Here is a 20690-nt window from a genome sequence, read left to right as displayed (position 1 = left end):
AATATTTTTTCATTTTCTCCATATACCTTTGTTTAACAAATTTCACCATTTTTCAATTTTGAAAGCGATAAATAACATAGATGACTCAAACTATTTCAATTATTTATATTATTGAAATTTTTAAATAATATGCACCAAATCCTTCTGCTTTTAATCGGTAACATGAATTTATAATTTAACACTAAAAACATAGTCTCCGGTTTTATAATTGAAAATAATAATATCCACCAAGAATTCATGTTACCGACTTTTAATCGATAACATTAATTTATAATTTAACACCAAAGATTGAATAACCTCTTTATTTAAAAAACCTTTAATTTTCTGTGTTTGTTTTAAAAAAAACTTTATTTTCTTTATCCTAATAATTGTAACTCTTGAAAGTAATTGTTGTTCCGTTAAACATATGATAGCTTTATTTTCCCTTTTCTAGTCTTTTACAAATATTTACACTATTATTATATGTTTTGATAGAAATATCTAATTTTATATTTATGTAATTTCTATTTATATTTTACTTTTATATTTTTTATTGTTGTAATGTTTTTTTCATTTTTTTTGGTTTATATTTTAGTTTAAGTTATTGTAAATTATTATTTTTAATAGTAAAAAGTATTACATAAATAAGTGAATTAATTGAAACATTAACTTTAGATTTTCTGTTTCTTTAATATTGTGAATTAATTTGTTAAAATATTTTTGTCAAAAAAATTAGTGATGAGGAGGAAGAAGGAAAAAAGAGAAACGTCAATTACATATATATAGATAGATGTTCTCTTTTATTAGAAAAGTTTTCACCTATTGAATAACTAGAATTAACTAATAAAGAGTTGGTGTGGAAGAAAATAAAAAGCTCCCAGGCACTATTATCGAGGCCTTTACCCTGTTTACGACATCCGGCGCCGGTAGAGCTCTAGCTCACCGGCGTCGGAATACTTCCTTTGTTCAATCGCTTCTTCAATCTCTTGTATTCTCTTTTTTGTTAAGCTTTTATTTTTTCCTTTTGTTTCCCCTTTAAAAATCTTTCAAACCCTACCAATTTCAAAACATTTGGTGAGAGCTTCATCAGCAAACAATTTAGGGAGAAGAAGGTGTCAGACGACATCTATCATTCACCCTCAACGTGTATCACCTTTGCCGAAATCAACTATGACAGAACCACTGCACTCTAGTTCTGAGGTTTCTTTCTGCCTCCGGTTCCCCTCCTCTGCTTCAGTCCTTAGGCTAAGCTACCAAGGAGGACCCTACCTTCACCGAAAATGCTCGCCTCATCGATAAAATCTTCTCCATCTCTGTACGACGGCCGCCGCAACACACACTTTTCTCCACCAGTCAGGAAACTAGGTTTCCAATTGGTAGACCTCATCAACTACGGCCCATTAAGCTTACTAAAGCCCAATCCGTCAAATGGTGATCCAGTTTTTCAATTACTAAAGCCCATGTGTGTTTTTATTCTTTCTTTGTCAAACCTTAGCCAACCTAAGTGGTTATCCAATGCCTATGTCCGAAGACTGCAAATGGCTCTTAACACGCTTTTGTTGCTTTGGTTACACAAGAATTATTTGAGAACCCTGCCATTAGATTCACCTAGGATTATTGACCATGAGTTTATAAGCTTCACAAAGAAAGTTGATGGGCCTCAAATGCCTGTTAGCCGGCCCGTTCGTATGAAGCGACCAAACTCGCGTTACAATGATTAGCGGGTTACAATGATTAGCGGGTTGGAGAGTTTCACGATTTTGGTTTTTGGTTTTGGTATTTGGGTTATTTGGATGGGGTTAAATCTTAGTGAATTTTGTTGGGATGGGTGTTATCTTCTGGTATTCTTATCTCTTTAGAACTCAATAGTTCTATTCTTTGTAGGGTATTTTTTTCTTATAAAAACCAATAAAATCTTAGTAAAAAGGTGGTTTTAAATACCCAAATAAACCTTGTGTTCTTGTGTTTGTCTACTTTGATTGGGACCTATCATATTGGTATCAGAGCAATTTTCACTTTTTGATCCGGACCACTTCGTGGTATCAATAAGCATCTCTACCCCTAGTAGTGACAAGTTTGATCTGGACCACTTCTTTTGTGGTGTCAAACATGGTCGGTACTAACAAAGAAAGGATTGAAGAATTGGAGGCTAACGTGATAGAGCTGAAGGAGGAGGTTCAACAGATGAACCAGGGATTCTCTAGTAGGTTCCAGGCGATGGAGGAGGCTATGGACAGACTAACCGTAGCAGTGAACGCTAGCCATGATAGCGACAGAATTGTTCCATGTACCACTCCACGAACAACAGCGCATGAGCAGCAGATTCAAGCAGCGGTGCAACGAGGAGACGCATCCAACCCTATCCAGACGGGAAGGACATTGAAGCTTGAATTCCCCAGGTTCCAAGGAGAAGATCCGACGGCTTGGTTGAGCAAGGTCAAACAATACTTTGACTACAACCACACACCGATGGATCAGAAAGTAGGGTTTGCGTCGTATCACCTGGAGGAAGAGGCCAATGAGTGGTGGCAGGCTACATCAAAGACGTTACGAGATGATGCTATCGTTATCTCTTGGCAAGTGTTTAAAGAAGGGTTGTGGATAAGGTTTGGGCCAGCCAAAGGAGAAGACTTCGATGAAGCATTGTCGAAGATCCAGCAGACCGGTACCTTGCATGAGTACCAACGCGAGTTTGAGAGACTTCAGAACAAGGTCGAAGGATGGACACAAAAGGCGCTAATGGGAACGTACATAAGCGGTTTGGATCCAATCATCGCCGATAGTGTTCGTATATTCAGGCCAAAATCGTTAAAAGAAGTTCTGAATCTAGCAAGGATGAAAGATGAACAACTTCAACGCCAATGAAGAAAGTTTAGACCATCGGGTCAAAGAACAGTCGTGTCAAACACTACCTATAGTACAAGCTCATTCAAGGAGACTGATCCGCCACCCAAGGAGACAAACTCTCGCGTTCCACGAAAGCTTAGCTGGGAGGAGTTAAAACGTAAGCAAAGTTTAGGGTTGTGTTTCAACTGTGACGAGAAATTTATTCCTGGACACAAATGTAAGCAGCCTCAACTCTTCATTATGGAGGGCGAGGACAACGAGGTGGACGAGAATTCAGGGGAAGAGGTTGATCAAGTGGAGAAACCGGAAATCACCGCGTATGCGTTAACCGGTTGGGATGCGCCTCAAACGCTACGACTTGAGGCACAAATCGGGAAACACCAATTAACAGCGTTGGTCGATAGTGGGTCAACCCACAATTTCATATGTTTGAAGACAGTGCGGTAGCTGAAGATCCCCCTAACATCGGTCAAACCCTTTGTGGTTTAGGTGGCAGATGGTAAACCATTGCAGTGTCGGGGAAAGTTGGAGAAGATTATGGTTAGTGTCGGGGGGGGTGTTGTTTGCAATGACCATGTACGCATTGCCATTGGCAGGATTGGATGTCTTTTTGGGTGTGCAATGGCTTAGTTCTCTTGGTCCAATTATATGTGATTGGAAAGCCCAAACTTTAGAATTTACGTGGGCTGGCGAAACCCATAAACTCTCGGGCCAACAATCGAAATTGCAGGAAGCCAAGACGGAAGAAAAGGACAGGGAAGCCCGTCAAGGTGGTACCATGTTTGCGATACACGTTGGTGAACCCGTGAGTAAGGAGGATCAGATCCATGATGATATGCGACCACTTCTATGTCGGGGAAAGTTGGAGAAGATTATGGTTAGTGTCGGGGGGGGGGGGTGTTGTTTGCAATGACCATGTACGCATTGCCATTGACAAGATTGGATGTCGTTTTGGGTGTGCAATGGCTTAGTTCTCTTGGTCCAATTATATGTGATTGGAAAGCCCATACTTTAGAATTTACGTAGGCTGGCGAAACTCATAAACTCTCGGGCCAACAATCGAAATTGCAGGAAGCCAAGACAGAAGAAAAGGAAAGGGAAGCCCGTCAAGGTGGTACCATGTTTGCGATACACGTTGATGAACCCGTGAGTAAGGAGGATCAGATCCATGATGATATGCGACCACTTCTATGTCAGTATGACGATCTCTTCCAGCCACCCATTGAGTTGCCTCCTCAAAGGATGTTCGAGCACCGTGTACCTTTAAAGGAAGGCATAGACCCAATCAATGTGCGTCCTTATCGGTATGCCCACTTCCAAAAAGACGAGACCGAGAAGCAGGTCACAGACATATTACAATCAGGGATCATTAGGACAAGTTCGAGCCCATTCTCGTCACTGATCTTGTTGGTTAAAAAAAAGGATGGCACCTGGAGGTTTTGCACCGACTACCGGGCACTCAATCTCGCCACTATCAAAGACAGGTTTCCAATTCCGACGGTGGATGATATGTTAGATGAGTTGCATGGAGCGACATTTTTTACTAAGTTGGACTTGACCGCGGGTTATCATCAAGTTCGCATGCATGAGGACGATGTGCCAAAAATGGCGTTCCAAACCCATAACGGCCATTATGAGTACTTGGTTATGCCGTTTGGGCTTTGCAATGCTCCCTCTACATTCCAGACGCTCATGAACGAGATCTTTCGACCTTTTTTGCGATGGTTTGTGCTGGTATTTTTCGATGATATATTGGTGTATAGTGCAACATGGGCTGAGAATTTGGAGCATGTTGAGCATGTTTTTGCGGTTCTACGTCAGCATAAGCTCGCTGTCAAGTTTAAGAAGTGTGACTTTGGGCAGCGGGAATTGGAGTATTTGGGCCATATCATTTCAGATGAGGGTGTCAAACTCGACCGTACTAAGAATCAGGCGATGCTTGATTGGCCGGTACCCACCACTATCACCGAGCTCTGAGATTTCCTTGGACTGACGGGCTACTACCGCAAATTTATGAAGGACTACGGTCTGATCGCCAGGCTTTTGACGAATCTGCTTCGCAAAGGGGGTTTCACTTGGGGACAGTCGGTAGAGGAGGCGTTCACTGCCCTCAAGACGGCACTCACTACCACTCCAACATTGGCTTTACCTGATTTTGTGATTCCCTTTGTTATCCAAACCGATGGGTCGGTGAGGGAATTGGGGTGGTGCTCTCCCAAAATGACTGTCCTATTGCGTTCATGAGCAGATCATTGGGTGTGGCCATGCAGTCATGGTCAACTTATGCAAGGGAGATGCTTGCCATTTTCATTGCGATACGGACTTTGCGGCCATATTTGTTGGGACGTCGGTTTGTTATACAGATGGACCAAAGTAGTTTGCAGCACCTTTTAGAACAACGGATCTTGACCCCAGAACAACAAAAATGGATGGGTAAGTTAGTGGGGTATGATTATGAAATCACATATCGTCTAGGTCGGACTAACGCGGCAGTGGATGCGTTGTCCCGTGTGGTGGGGAGCCCTGTACTCAATGCGGTGCTCGTCCAACAAACAACACTGTCGGACGACATACGACAACTAGCGGTGTCGAATGGGTATATACAGTGTATAGGAAAATTGGCCACTATGAACCCCGAAAACCCTTATTCATGGCGTAATGACCTTGTTTGCTATAAGAATCGGGTGGTGGTGCCGCCTTCATCTCCTCTAGTTGCACAATTTCTCAAGGAACATCACGACACGCCTATGGGTAGGCACGCTGGTGTTCTTCGAACGTACCGACGGCTAGCATGACAATTTTATTGGCCTGCTATGCATCAAATAGTCAAGAAGTTCGTGGCTGAGTGTGATACTTGTCAACGGGCGAAGTCTTCGTCTCTTGCATTAGCTGGTTTACTACAGCAACTGCGTATCCCTGATCAGGCTTGGGAGGATGTGAGCATGGATTTTGAAGATGGGTTACCCAAGTCTGCGAGTTACACTTCTATCATGGTCGTGGTCGATAGGCTCACCAAGTCAGCTCATCTGGTTTCATTGTCTCATCCTTACACAACTAAAATTGTGGCGGCTAAATTCGTAGACGCTATTGTTCGACTCCATGGTATGTTGTGATCTATTGTGAGTGACCGTGATCCCATATTCGTTAGCTTGTTCTGGCGGGAATTCTGGAAATTGGCCGGGACTCAGTTGCGTATGTCTTTGGCATATCATCCGCAATCTGACTGCCAAACTGAGGTGGTCAACCGGTGCATCGAGCAGTTCCTTTGCTGTTTTGTGCAGCATCGGCCTTCTCAATAGAGTGCGCTTCTTCCATGGGCAGAGTTCTGGTATAATACCACTTACCACTTTTCCACGGGAATGACTCCATTCCAGGCGTTGTATGGTCGGGTTCCACCGATTGTTCCTTCGTATGAGGTGGGATCTTCCACTCTAGCTGAGGTTGATGAAAAATTGGCTTCCCGGGATGGTTTATTGGCTGAATTGAAGCTCCATCTTCACTGCGCTAACAATCGCGCGAAACAATTAGCGGATGCCAAGCGTAGGGACGTCAGTCTGGAGTGTGGCAGCTGGGTTTATCTTCGCTTGCAACCCTACCGACAAATGCATCTACAACCGGAGGTCGTACTACGTCAGCGTGATGTGGAATTGGGAGGCAAGGTGCAGTCTGAAGTCTTGATCAAGTGGCGAGGGCTATCAGATGCCGATGCGACATTGGAGGGAGAAGGTCAGGTGGTCGCTAGCTTTCCGGGTTTCGACACAAACCTTGAGGACAAGGTTCGAGTTGGAGAGGAGGGTATTGATGGGCCTCAAATGCCTGTTAGCAGGCCCGTTCGTATGAAGCGACCAAACACGCTTTACAATGATTAGCGGGTTGGAGAGTTTCACGGTTTTGGTTTTTGGTTTTGGTATTTGGATTATTTGGATGGGGTTAAATCTTAGTGAATCTTGTTAGGATGGGTGTTATCTTCTGGTGTTCTTATCTCTTTAGAACTCAAAAGTTCTATTCTTTGTAGGGTGTTTTTTTCTTATAAAAGCCAATAAAAATCTTAGTAAAGAGGTAGTTTTAACTACCCAAATAAACCTTGTGTTCATCTACTCTAATTGGGACCTATCAAAAAGTTGTTTGTGCCCAACTCAAACTTTTATGAGAACCTTGCCTATTTAATCATCTAGGATTAGTACTCATGATGTTAAAGGCTTGAAGAAGAATGACATTATGATCATGTCGCTTAAGAGCGGTGATTACCGAAGCTTCTTCAACCCCTTTATCCCATACCCTTGGTTTCCTGAACCTTTTTATGTGCAACTTAACTTCTTAATGGAAATGTCTTATACCCTCAAGAGTGGAACCGAAGCTTAACCCATCCTTCTTCAACCTAACCTTGTCCGTGTTGTTAAAAACTAAATCGACCAGGCCTGCTCTGCATCTTCTTTTGTCATATTGGATGCTTTGTGTGGATTTCTTAATCTCTTTGGCCAAGGGCTCCAAGTGAGAGAGAACCCACCTGTGTTGTAACAATTTGACATATATCATTGGCATCTTCTGGCTCTAGTTTTCATTGGAAGGTTTGTTTGTAATGGCTTAAAGTTATATGCTCTCTCGCCCTGCAATCCATCTTACTCACTCGACGACTTCAAGCCAATTTACTTCAGTACCTCTGCCATCCCTCGGATCCTATAGATTGAAGATTACCCTCGCTCAAACGGAAGCTACCTTCTGATTTGGACTTCACATCCGCCTACCCTGGACCTTAACACCATGGTCCCTGGAACCTCCGCCTTTGCACTATTAGTGTACCTCGTCTTGTTGTTTGGCTTTGGCTCCTTCTACAATGTCTAAGTGTTTGTTGACAGTGACAATCTTGTCATCCATCGTTTCCTTCAATGATGATCATTCGAGCCTCCGTGATCTCACATGTTCTTATTTGCTTTGTAGCATTTGTTTCATAGCTCTCATGGGTTTAATCTCAATGTCTTTTATCTTCTTGTTTATGGTATTGGGGAATACCATTCTTTGTAACCTTTTAAACTTTGGGATTTTTGAATCTTCATCTTTATACCTTGATTTGGTTGGAATGAATGATATAATGTGTTTGTCCAAAAAAAATTAACTAAAATTAACTACTTTAACCAATTGATAAAAATTACTATTATTCTTGGAGGTTGAAATTACTAATTATGCATAATTAATTATTCAGATATTTAGTTTTAAAAGTTATCATCAATCTAATAACGTGAGTCTTCTTCACCTATGTTTTTCACATTCTTTATCTTAGTAAGATATAAATATCTTATCACAATTAAATAAGAAAGAAAAAGTATAGTTTGGCACGAGGACTAAAAAGTGTCGGTGCACTGCTCACCGAGCGAGTAGCGCAACAGCCAAAAACATGTTATGCGTTTTTTTTCTTGCTAAAGTGACAAAAAGTAAAAGTCAGACCTTTCTCTATAAAGATCACGAGCAACTTATACGTACGTATTTGTAAATGAAGACATTGTTTAATGTTCCATTTTATGGATACATATGAAAGAGTTAATTTAATTTCAAGGAATTAAAAGGAATAATTGTTAACTAATAAAGGAAGCTACATGGAGAGGGATCTCAGTTAAATTAAGAATAATCCATCCAAAAACCGCGTGCAAATGATACATACAGCACAACTAGCTAATTGCATATGGGTTTCTCATGAAAAGCATAATAAGCAATACCAATTAATTATAAGATTCTTAGCTATAAAAAAATTTCTCCAATTATTTATGTGAAAATTGGAGATGTCGGCCTTTGATGAATTAGTAGATCTATATTACTGTATTTCTATATAATCGGGAAACAAATACTATAAAAAGTAGATAGGCAGTGGCAGACCCAGGAGGAAAATTTACATGGGGCACAACTGAACATTTACTTTAACAAAAAGTTTTTTTACAAGGATAAAACATAAAAAATGATAAAAAAAATGTAGATGAGAGGCATTGAACCCTTCTCCTTTGACATAGTATGTGACATTTTTTACCAAATGAGCTAAGATATGTTATATATAATAAATCAAACTGAAAAATTATTATGAATGAGTGTGGGGCACGTGCCCCACCTCCATTACACCTAGATCCGCCCCTGTAGATAGGTGTGTAAAGTTCAAACCAATGTTTATTTATTGGAAAATTTAAGTTGAAACTGAAACAGGAGAAGGTTCCCCCCTCTTCCCCAAGAAGAAAACCGGAAAGACCAAGTGAAACAAATAATGAGACTCGAGTCCATGCAATGCAATGTACTCAACAAGACAAATAACGAAGAGTCATGTCTCTCTAATCAACGTTCCAACTTCCATCTCTTCCGTATTTATAAAACGTCTCCACTCAAATCACTAAATTCATAGAGATCTTCTATTCTAGAGCCACTGAGCCACCAAACAATTTTATTTACTTAAATTAAAATGACTAAGTTTTAGGATCTTAAAAAAAAGCACAATAAATTTAAGCAATTAAGAAGTTTTTCATAGATCTAACCAAAAGAAAAATATTGGATAACGGTATGTGATATTATTTTCTTTTTATACAAAAATAAATTCAGATCCCTAAGAGTTTTTTTAATATTAATATCAATAAAATCATCTAGTGATTATTTAAAAAAAATCACGATCAAAGTCTTTGACACATAAAATTCGGAGAACAGCATCACTAGATCGAAGTCGTTGACACATAAAATTTGGAGCACAGTCTCACTAGAATATGTCACTATAAGGTATATTAATATTAGTATCACAGAAGAAAAAAATATATATAGAAAGCAAAAAATATACAATTCCAAAGAGTTTAAAATAATCTGCTCTTAACTTCTTCTTCAAAAAAGGATTGGCGGCTAACAAGACTACTATGATTTCAAAGAATAACCTAAAATCAGATTATCTGAAGATGAAGATCCTTTAAAATATTTGTACATTTTTTGCTATTTTATTTTCCATTTTTTTTGTGATACTAATATCAAAATATCTTTTAATGATAATGTGTTCCAAATTTTATGTGTCAAAGACTTTATCGTGATTTTTTTTTTGGGAAAAACATAATATCTAAATGATTTATGTGATATTAATATTAAAATACTCGTAATGTTTCCGATTTTTTTGTATAAAAATAAATAATCTTATATATCATTTAACCTCATAAACATGCTATTGAACTGTTAGGCAAATATTGCAATCAATCTATCACAACTGTATGATTTGGTTGATAACGGGAACTATACTGGTCCTCTCACACAGCGTTTTGATCAATTTGAGGAAAAAATGCTTGTTAATCTTCATGAATACATTGTTGGGGTAATTATTCTCTTGTAAATAATTCTTTTTTTTCTCTTTTTGAGATTAAAAAAAAAATCTAAATTATAATTTTTAACCCACTCCACAAAGATAATATCCAAAATCTTTGACATGCGGTCCACTGACTTGAATTGATCATGCTTAAAATCACCAACCGAGCTACTTATGACATAACAGAGGAAAATATAGATCGAGAAGCGCTGGCAGAATTAACCCAACGGAAAAACCAACTACTTCAAACCATAGATAACTTCAAAACACAGACTCTTCCCAACCTTCGCAACCATATCAGAGTAGCATTATTAGCTGCCCGACCTCTTCTGAAGAAGTAAGATCCTTCAAATTGGAAATGAATATTTTTTTTCTTTATATTTCCATTTTTTCTTCGTTTATGTGATATTGTTATGGATGTCAAAATGGGTCAAAATTAATGGATTGACTCAAACCAAACCAATCCAAAAACTTATTGAGTTGATAATTTGAGTATTAATGGGTTAATGAGTCAAATTGGTTTATGAGTTTAGTGGATTGGGTTGAAATGGATTGGATTAAAATGAGTTTATGGGTTGACCAAAACCAAACCATTTGATTAATTTTGAATACCAGATTAAACCAATTTTTCTTTCTGAACAAAACCATCTTTCATTTCTTACGAAGATATCAATACTTTCGATTTCGATTTCTCTCCCACTTCGTCTTCTTCGATCGACTCAGACTTCGGATACATGGGTATGATCTAAATCTTGTCTCCCACTCAAACCCATTTAAATTATGTTCTCATGCTTCATATTTTTTTGAGTTGTTTCTTTTGTGGATTCGATTGATTCCGTGTTTAGCTTGATTCGATTAAGTGTTTAGCTTGATTCGATTCGATTGATTCCGTGTTTAGCTTGATTCGATTCGATTGATTCCGTGTTTAGCTTGATTCGATTAAGTGTTTAGCTTGATTCGATTAAGTGTTTGTCTCTAATGGTTTAAGGGTTTTAGCTTGGTGTTGTTGTTCTAGCTGTGGTTTAAGTGGATGTGTAAAATGGTTAAGGGTTTTAGCTTGGTGTTGTTGTTCTAGCTGTGGTTTAAGTGGATGTGGTGTCTCTAATGGTTTAAGGGTTTTAGCTTGGTGTTGTTGTTCTAACAGTTATGTTCTAGTTATTTGCTATATTGTCTCGTTTTGGGCTGATATGAAATACGATTTTTTGTGTTTTGGTTTGCAGAACAAATGATTGATGAATTGAATGATGAAGAAGAACCCCCTAGTGGTCTTGTTGGACAATCATCATCATCAAGTGCATCACAATCTAGAACACTAGTAAGTTCTTCTCATCATGAAAAAAGAAGTAAGAGGTCATTAATGTGGAATTACTTTGTAATAGAAAAATCTGATGATGGTGAAGAAAGGGCTTATTGTAAGAAATGTCCAAAGAGTTATTTGTGGCAGCCTACTAGTGGAACATCTAATTTGAAAAGACATTATGAAAAATGCTCACTAAATGTGGATGTAGAAAGAAAGAGGGTGAAGTTTAATGATAAAATTGCTAGGGAGAAGTTTAGTAGGGTGATTATACGACATAATCTACCTTTTCTTGTGGTTGAATATGAGGAGCTTAGGGATTTTCATAGTTATTTAAACCCAGATTATAAATGCTATACTAGAAACACAGCTGCTGCTGATGTGGTCAAAACTTGGGAGAAGGAAAAGCTGAGATTAAGGTCTGAGTTGGAAAAAATTCATAGTAGAGTGTGTTTAACTTCTGATTGTTGGACTACTGCTTATGGAGATGGATATATAGTGGTGACTGCACACTATGTTGATGCAAAATGGATTTTGAATAGCAAAATTCTTTCATTTTGTGATATACTTCCTCCTCACACTGGTGATGCATTAGCTGGTAAGATTCATGAATGCTTAAAAGAGTGGGGGATAGAGAAAAAGGTGTTTAGTTTGACTTTGGATAATGCTACAGCTAATGGAACATTGCAAGACATATTAAAGGATAGGCTTAATTTAGATAATGATTTGCTGTGTAAAGGAGAAAGTTACATAAAACCGCAGATTAGTTGTAGATTGCTTAGTTTCAGTTCGACATTATTAGTTGTTGTCAAATAGAGAAGTTAGTTTGTTGGATTTGTGGCGAAGTGATCTTTCCATGGATGTTTTTTTGTTTGGTTATAGGTTCCTAAAGGACATGTCTTTGTTCAAGGTGACTATACTCATAACTCAAGAGACTCAAGAACCTTTGGTCCTGTACCATACGGTCTTATTCAAGGCAGAGTGCTTTGGAGGGTATAAGCTTTGTTTTTTTTTTTGTCATTAACGTTATACTATATGATCGTATGATACAAATTAAGTCGAATTAAAGCGCTTTCGACATTTCAAATGCGGTATTTGCATTTGCTTTGGTGATCTGTTTGGCTCATCTTTGGTATGTGAAATTTTGTGCAGCATGATCTGTTTGGCTCATTTAGCTTACTTGAAAGTTTCAAGTTGAAACTTTGTTTTAAAATTTATAGTTTTTTGTATTGACATGTATTGCAATATTGGAGACATATATCATGTTTATGATAAACAATTTATGTATAAAATTACATAAGCTTTGATGATTTTATAAAATTACACAGAGACTAAATTTGTGGGTTGCTAAAATGGATCAACTCATTTAACCCATTAATCCATTAAGCTAAATGAGTTTGTGGGTTGATCCAAACCATTTGCTTAATGAGTTGAGTTGACTCATTATCCATTTAATACTAAATCTCTATGGTTATGGGTTGGTTTGGGTTGGTTTACCCAACTTGACACCCCTAGATATTGTGTATGTATATGAATTAAAATATCTTTTAGTGATACTCTTGCTCCGAATTACATTTGTCCAAAGATTTGACAGTAGAGTTTTTTTTTTCTGCCCAACAGCCAAAAATATGTTAAAATCGGTAGCAATGGTTATTCCATTCTTCTTTGCCATGTCTTGTTTCAGGCTTCCGAAGACCACTTCTCAAGCGCAATGGCGCAATGAAGCGATTTTAATTACAACACATATCTTACATTTATCATTTTTTTTGAATAGCTACAACCAAAAACTTATAGCAACATGATTTTACAACAACATGGGTTATTGGACCGTAAAAAAATTGTTGTAGAAACAAGTTTAAAACAATGATTAAACACGGTTCTAGAACAACATGGGTTATTGGTTTAAACAACGAAAACTTTTAAAACTTGTTTCAATTTCAATAATTGTTTACCAATCAGACTTTAACATTAAGTATCGTAAGTATTCTAGTTGATCTAATTGTAGGTTACAACCACAATTTTTTGGTTTTTTCTTCTCCTAAAGCTAAATAATCAAGGTTTTAGAGACACTAGAGATTTTTTTTTTTTTTTTTTTTTCTCACAGCAAAAGTTAAAGCTATAAGCACATATATATAAAAATAATTAAAAAAAAAATCTACACACCAAAGAATTTACTGCTACAACACAACCCATTATCCACAAATCCTACTCTTATATCCAACGAAACTACAACAAAAATCCTACCATACAACTAACACAATAAAAAGTCTACAGCAAATAATTTATAACTATAATCTTAATCAATCACCGTTACGAGTTCGGAGTTCCTGAAGACTTTAGAGTTTTTATTAGGAATTTTGAAACCATTCAATTAAGATGAGAAATACTTATCAATTAAAAAAAAAAAAAGCTTCAAAGTTCAAACATATACTGAGAAAGGAAATATACTTTATTTAATTGAATAAAAGTAACAATTTCGCATTTTACATGAGAATGAAAGAACGGAGTAACTCTAAATAGCACACAAGACAAGTGCTGAAGAAAATTACTCCTTTTACTTATTCTCAACACTGAAGAATTAATCACACCGTTTCTTTTTCTTTTTTTCTATGGCTAAACCCTATGAATATTTTCACTATATCTAACAAATGAATCGTTTTTATAAGCAAATTTTCTTTTCAAAAATAATAAAAAATCTATATATATATATTTTGTAGTAGAGAGAAGCTCTTAAATTGGAGGAGCATCTAGAGGTGTGAAAACCCTGTGGTGGCAAGTAGGGTTACAAGGGTAAGGACAATCTATCTTCTGAAACAATGTTCTGTCATAAACCCAATCCCCAACAGCTTTTGCTATTGTCTGCAGATTAAGAAACAAGTAATGATCATAAGAACAAAATGTACATTGTTAGTTCTACTGATCTAATTGTGTAGTCTTTTTTTTTACCGTTCGGTTTAGAATTGGAGAATCTTGCCAGAACCATGAAGTTTGTGTCTCGGTTTGGCAATGAGTGTAGCAAGAATCTATGAACATCCCTCTTGATGAGGATCTTCCTAAACTTATCACCGCACTCAAGAACTCTAACCTGAAATCTAAAGAACACAAAACCCGGAAATGTTTTTAAACCTTTTGTTGCAATGAGTTAAGAAAGGTTCCATCAAAACCTGATAAGAAGTTTTGGTTCTAAGGCTAACCTTGCATAACTTTGAGCTGGCTTGGATGGCAATTCTTGATGTCAAGTTGACAACTTTGCCATTTTCCGTAAGGATCAGCGGCACGCGGAGCCAAGATGTTCTTTATCTGAGAAACAAGAGCGAAACTTAAAGATGAGTTTCTGAAGTTATCTTCTGGAATAGAGAAATCTGGTAGTTAAAAAAGAGATATAACCCACCTGCCAAGAGTCGTATGCAGCATTGAGGATGAAAAGTGGAGTTCGAATCTGGCGAGCCACATATTGTGGGAAGAAACACTGCATATTTGTTGGTAACTGATATGAGTAAAGTTGAAGAGTAACATAAAAAGGCTACAAAGTAAAAACATGAATGCTTTTTTACCATTGCAGGGGTCAATCTTGATGTGCATGACCTTGGCAAGTTCTTTGCTGATCCCTGCAAAAAAATTCATTGAAAAAGTTCCAATAACAAGAATGAGCAATTGAATCAACTGTCACTACTACAGAGGAAAAAAATGTAAATAGAAAGCTTACATGAAGAGTAACCACATCTTGGAAATATTGTTTAATGTATTGAACTCCTGAGACATCTCTTCTGAAAACATACCAATGAAAAGTCTTTTTGTTAGATTGTAAATATGTTAATTACATACCATAAGAACCGTATTAATTTCTGGTCTTTTTAACTCAGTTGATGATAGAGAGATAAAGAATGTTTACAAAGTGGAATAATTGTCTTACGTGTTAAGAAAAAAGCCAGCATCTGAAAGACATTTTACTCTGGAACCCATAGGTAATAAAGCACGAAAACTGTCACAATGCATCAATGAAGCTAACCCACCAGCGGAACACCCAGACAAAACAGCCTGCCACAGTTTTCATCAACGTTTTAAAACCACTCTTTAAGTGTCAAAAACCTTGCAAGAGTTAAATGGAGATTGGAATTTTTTGTGAAAGAAATTAAAAACTTACATTTTCGGCATTTCTCATGCCTTTAGCGAGGAGCTCTTGCATAACAGCTAGCCAAATTCTAGCACCTCTGAAGTGAAGATTAGTAGCCTGATCAAATTACCATTATGATTATCGAAATAAAGAAGACAACACTAGATAATATTTCATGGTTTTCTTCCTAAAATACTCACAGGGTTCACTGCTTGCACATCTCCTGTGAATGATGACCCGTCGCAGTATCTAACTTTCACTCTATTCCAATTGTAAAAATCTGTCGTTTTTTTACATTCACAACCAACCAAAACTTATATAAAACGTAACTTATTATGTTTTGATCAACAAGTCTAGTCAAAAGCTAAAATTGTATTCATACCAGGATTATATTGTTTCTTATTGCTAAGAATAGCTGAGAAAGCAAGGTTCTCCACCATTTTCTTTGATGAACCTAATCGAGTATGCATCCGACTAAGGCAATTTGTGACATTATTGCACCATCCTCCTCCCTAAATCAAAAGCATTTCCAATAACCACAAAAAAAAAATCTCATTCAGAATCATCTCCTAAAGCCAAAGCAGGAACAAACAGAACACAAGGGATAGAAAAAAAACAGAACAAGACCTCAAGCTGAATCAACCAGCTATTAACTCCAGTTCCAGAACCTCTGTCTAAATGATAAGCTGGTGGACTTCCATCCAAACAAACTACAAAACCAAAGAAAGAATTTAAAAAACACAATGAATAAATATTATATATGTATGCAAATAATATAAAACTCACCGGCCCCTTTAGCGACTGCGTTTCGAACATATGCAATATTAACAAACAGTCCTTCTGTCTTCATAATTACTAACGAACACACCAAAAGAACCAACCATTGCTTGAAGTTGAACATTCTGGCGAAACACAAAACAAGAGATACAAATATTTATATCAAAGTACAGATAAAAAGAGAACATCTATAGCAAAAATGGCATTATTTTATTTAGTAGTACTTAAATACAAGATCTCCCCCAATTTGGAGGAAGGAAACAAATACAGAAGTAGACAAAAAAAAATTCTTGAATTAGATCCGAACTATATGTTCACACCATTTTTATAGCATTTAGTATCTTAAAAAACGTTCTTTTTTTCAGTTTAAGTTCGATTTTTGCGGTACCTGAGTTTCCAATTTCCAGCTTAATAAAAACAAAAGGAAAAAAAATTTACAGACAAGAAAATTTCAGACATGGATTAGATTTTGTCAGAACAGAAAGATGGGTTTTTTTTGTCTAGAAAAGAGCAATGCAAAAAAAAAAAAAAAAAAAAAATCGAAATCTTTTCCCCTCAACGTAGAAGGAATCAACGAGAAAGTTTTGCTTTTGCAAATGGGGAAAAGAATAAATCTTTTCTTGGAAAGAAAGTTTTAGCCGAAAACGCTACTTACTTGGAAACGCGGTTTCTTACAAAAACCCCAAAACTTGCGATTAGTGTAAACCTTTTTCGAAGTTTTCACTTCGCTAACTCGGAAGGGTGACTCAGATAGTCAGTTTCAGCAGCACATTGCTCGAAGACGCGATTTCCGAGCAATGGCGGAAAGGAGAAGAATCTGGAGTAGGTTTTAGCGTTTGTTAAAAACGCGCGTTTTGGATCCGACGTACAATGTTTTTTTTTTCTCTGTTTTGCAGAACCCAAGAGCCGACACTGATTCGTTCGTTTTCGTGAAACCAAAAAAAAAAAATAATAAGAAAAATAAGAAAGAAGTAATAATAAAACAAAAGGATTGTGGTGTGTACGAGAAGATGATATGTTTATATACCAAAATGTTTTCAGATTTTACCCGTAATTATCATTTCCTTACGAAGTTGACCATTTCTTCTTTTGCTATATAATAACCCCTTTTTATTGACCATACAGTACACCTATACGAAATATATATTTAAGAATGGATTATCAAAAATCAAAACCATTAAATATTACTAAATGATTCTTCCTAATTCATTAAATATAGTCTATATAGTTCTTTTAATTGCAACATATTAAAAAAAAATCAATAAAAATGGATGAACCTAATTAATGATTTATGTAAAGTTACTAAAAAAAAATGTGTGTTAGTTGTGATAACGTAGCTTATTTCAAATCATTACACTGAAGAAAAATTTACAAAGTCAATTTCAAATATTCTAAATCAATATTATGTTTTAAGAAATAGAAATGTTAAATACATAAGTCCTGTTAGAAAAAAAAAATGATTTAAGTAAAATTTAAGATGGTTAATAATAAGAGCATATAAATTACATTTTATAAGCAGTTGAGTATATAAAGAACACTATAAGTTTACTTTATTATTCAACTCAAGTCCTTGGTTTATTAAAAGGACATCGATTTATTGGGTCAAAAATAACATTGATGATTGTGGGGTTTGACTAACAAGAAAAAAGATTAAGGGGTGGTTCGTGAAATATAACAAACTTGAGTTCAGAAATGTCTATAATAGTGAGTCGACACGTCACAAAAAGATGTTCGGGTTTTGAATTGGCTGGATAAGATCCGACCCGAATGTCGGGGGTGGGTGACGTGATCTGGTCGGACTGGTAATGTGATGTAATGGTGTTGTTGAAATGTAAAGGTTATGTAACGAACGAACGAATCTCATATATATCATATCAGCAGCTTGCTAATGACGCGTTCCCACAGCGACCAAACGGCTGACGATATGTTCGGGAATATGGACTGTTTTTGACACTTTTTGTTGTCTTTTCAAAGTGATGTTTTATTCCCTGTGTGTTACCTCACCTTAGTTTCGGTGATCACCAACTAAACCTAGTCCAAAACTAGAAAGCCAACGATCTCTAATTTTCTAATAATAAAAATACGTAAGGATCAGGTAGACAAATTTTTGCTCAAAATAGAAAATAAAAATATGCATTTGTTCTCGTTTATTCCTGTTTCCACTTTATTTAGTTTATTTATCTATATAAGTACCACTTGAAAGACTAAATTTGGCGGAATAGTTAGGTAAGTATTTTACCAGTAATACGTCCATCTAGACTACTTTACCTATTAAAAGAAAAAGAAAAATAATGAAAAAAATAACGGGAAAAGAAAGCAGCATATTGTCTTTTTGAAAATATTATTCGCAATAATTTTGCAATCAATGAGTAAAAAGTGTTAGTTTATATTATTTTATTTTAAAACATAGCTGTTGGCAATTTTTAAAAATTGGAAACTAATCAGAAAATTGTGAAAGACTATACGATTGGTGGACAGGTTTTCATATTAAAAAATTGGTGATACATACATTAATTGATTAAAAACAAAAAATAGAGAGATTGGTGAAGAAGATAAGTAACCAAAGAAAAGGACCAAAGTGATGTAAACAAGTGAACAACAAAGTCAATTCGGTCCATCCGAACGTCAAAACGGAATTATGGATTATTCATTTCGAAGCTTATCTTCTATCTTTTAAAATTAAATTATTAAGATGATTAATAGTTCAAAGTTCAAACTTATTTAGACTTTTATTAATCAATGTCAAATCTCTTATGGAGCTTATTTGATACCTACCGAACTAAAAAATAAAAACAAAACTGTAACTATCTCAGAAAAAATATATTCAATGACATATATCAACATTTGTAAGTGGTACTAAACAAAAAGTATATTTAAAATTGGAATTTGGTATAAAAAGCTGGTAGAGAAGTAGTATAGTTGAAATTATATTTTCGGACCAACCACGATATAGAATCAGACTCGTAAGTTTAGTAATTTTGGTCATAAAGACCCGTTCGTTAGCTTAAAAGATAAATTAATTAATCAAAAGGATAAGGTCGATTTAATGAAAACTATTTCGTAAAACATTATCAAAGTTAATTAATGTGTTTTTCTTATAAATCTATTGAAATGTATAGTTAATCAAATAATATCCTTTGTTCGGCGACAGTAGAGAAGGTATCATCAAATCAGTAAACATGCCATATGATTATGGTTCATGCATCATTATCAAATGATTAAGTGGAAGGAAGCAACGTGCCACATTCAAATCTTGTTTTATTTTATAACAGTATTACGATGTTTTTTCTACCATTTGCATATTACAAGATGGTCTTTGAAAAAAAACTAAAGTATGTGACAACTGTAAAACAAAGAAGACTCGCAGCCCAATTTTTATTTCCCCAAAACATATTCATGTGACATATTGCTGCTCAAATGGTAAATACTACTTCTTATGCCTCAACCCAAAAATACATTAAACACCGTTTTCTCTAATCGGCGGGAGGGAGGAGCAAAAGCATATGATTGGAGAACGAGTCTTTACTTGACACGTGGCGGAAGATAGAGTTATGAAACACGTGATTGACGGTGGGATTCTTCTTGCAAACAGCTGTTGTGTTGAGTTGAGCTAAAAGTGACTTTATAAATTCTATATTTGTGTCCGTGTTTAGTTTCACACCCACTCTCACAACCGGCGCGGTGTGTTCCACTTCCACCTGATAAGTGGGAGTTAGGCGTTAAGAAAGAACGAGGGAGAGACTAGAGAGCGAACGAAGCTGTAGTATAGCCATTTAGCCAACAAACAATCATGTAGATTTCCATAGTTTCATCGTAAAAAATGTACATGAGAGAGTATTTATAACAAGAAATCCGATAGTTTTTGGTATTCAGCTGAAAAATTCGATTACATTTTGATGTGTTCAAATATTCAATCCAATATTTCCCTTTTCAAAAGTTATATCATTTGTCCGAGTAAACTTTCAAACAATGTTTTTTAGTGTTACCTCACCAACATAAGCCAAATTAGTTTGAAGCTACGATGTGATCCAAACATTAGAGAGCTAGTGTTAACAAAAAAGAGTCGAAAACTCGAAATAGTTCTAAAATGAGATTATCGGAACCAATATTAGAATTCATTACTAAAACATGATAGATTCTAACATAATTAATAATTTTTTAAAATTGAATATAAAATCTTTTTATACTTTATAACTAAAAAATTTCAAACTTTAATAAAATTCTAATTAAAACTAAAGCTAGAGGAAAAAATAAAATAGTTCAATGTTATTCATATAATTATTAGCAAAAAAAACTATATGATATTTCTTGACCACAGAATTATTATACTTGTTAAACTCTTGGTGAAAACTGAAAAGGATCGTCAC

The 20690-nt window shown here is 35.9% G+C and overlaps 1 protein-coding gene across 2 annotated transcripts; it reads right to left on the bottom strand.

Annotated features, from left to right (window-relative positions):
* Window positions 1-13860: 13860 nt before the first annotated feature.
* On the bottom strand, window positions 13861-17586 carry LOC104723105 (pectin acetylesterase 8). Of its 2 annotated transcripts, XM_010441416.3 has the most exons (13): window positions 16979-17586; window positions 16333-16448; window positions 16174-16256; window positions 15929-16058; window positions 15747-15826; window positions 15577-15663; window positions 15346-15470; window positions 15139-15199; window positions 14987-15040; window positions 14824-14901; window positions 14627-14732; window positions 14379-14524; window positions 13861-14291 (listed from the first exon to the last, which is right to left on the bottom strand). In XM_010441416.3, exons 2-13 carry the CDS (start codon window positions 16445-16447, stop codon window positions 14163-14165), a joined length of 1194 nt encoding a protein of 397 aa, XP_010439718.2. In that variant the 5' UTR covers window position 16448; window positions 16979-17586; the 3' UTR covers window positions 13861-14162. The 2 variants fall into 2 exon arrangements, with proteins under 2 accessions (XP_010439718.2, XP_087331849.1); XM_087475723.1 differs by lacking the exons at window positions 16174-16256; window positions 16333-16448; window positions 16979-17586 and having other exon boundaries at window positions 15577-15643; window positions 15929-15991.
* Between the last annotated feature and the right edge of the window lie 3104 nt (window positions 17587-20690).

Source organism: Camelina sativa, chromosome 11 (assembly GCF_030686135.1).
Source record: "Camelina sativa cultivar CO46 ecotype springtype chromosome 11, ASM3068613v1".
Taxonomy (NCBI): domain Eukaryota; kingdom Viridiplantae; phylum Streptophyta; class Magnoliopsida; order Brassicales; family Brassicaceae; genus Camelina; species Camelina sativa.
This window is presented reverse-complemented; position numbering and strand designations above follow the sequence as displayed.

Excerpts from the sequence above, each read along its gene's own strand:
- LOC104723105 (XM_010441416.3), bottom strand. The coding sequence starts at position 16,447 with ATGTTCAACTTCAAGCAATGGTTGGTTCTTTTGGTGTGTTCGTTAGTA. Across the intron at positions 15,827-15,928 it reads TAAGAAACAATATAATCCTG|ATTTTTACAATTGGAATAGA; the intron begins GTATGAATACAA and ends AAAAAACGACAG. Across the intron at positions 15,200-15,345 it reads GCTGGCTTTTTTCTTAACAC|AAGAGATGTCTCAGGAGTTC; the intron begins GTAAGACAATTA and ends GTATGTTTTCAG.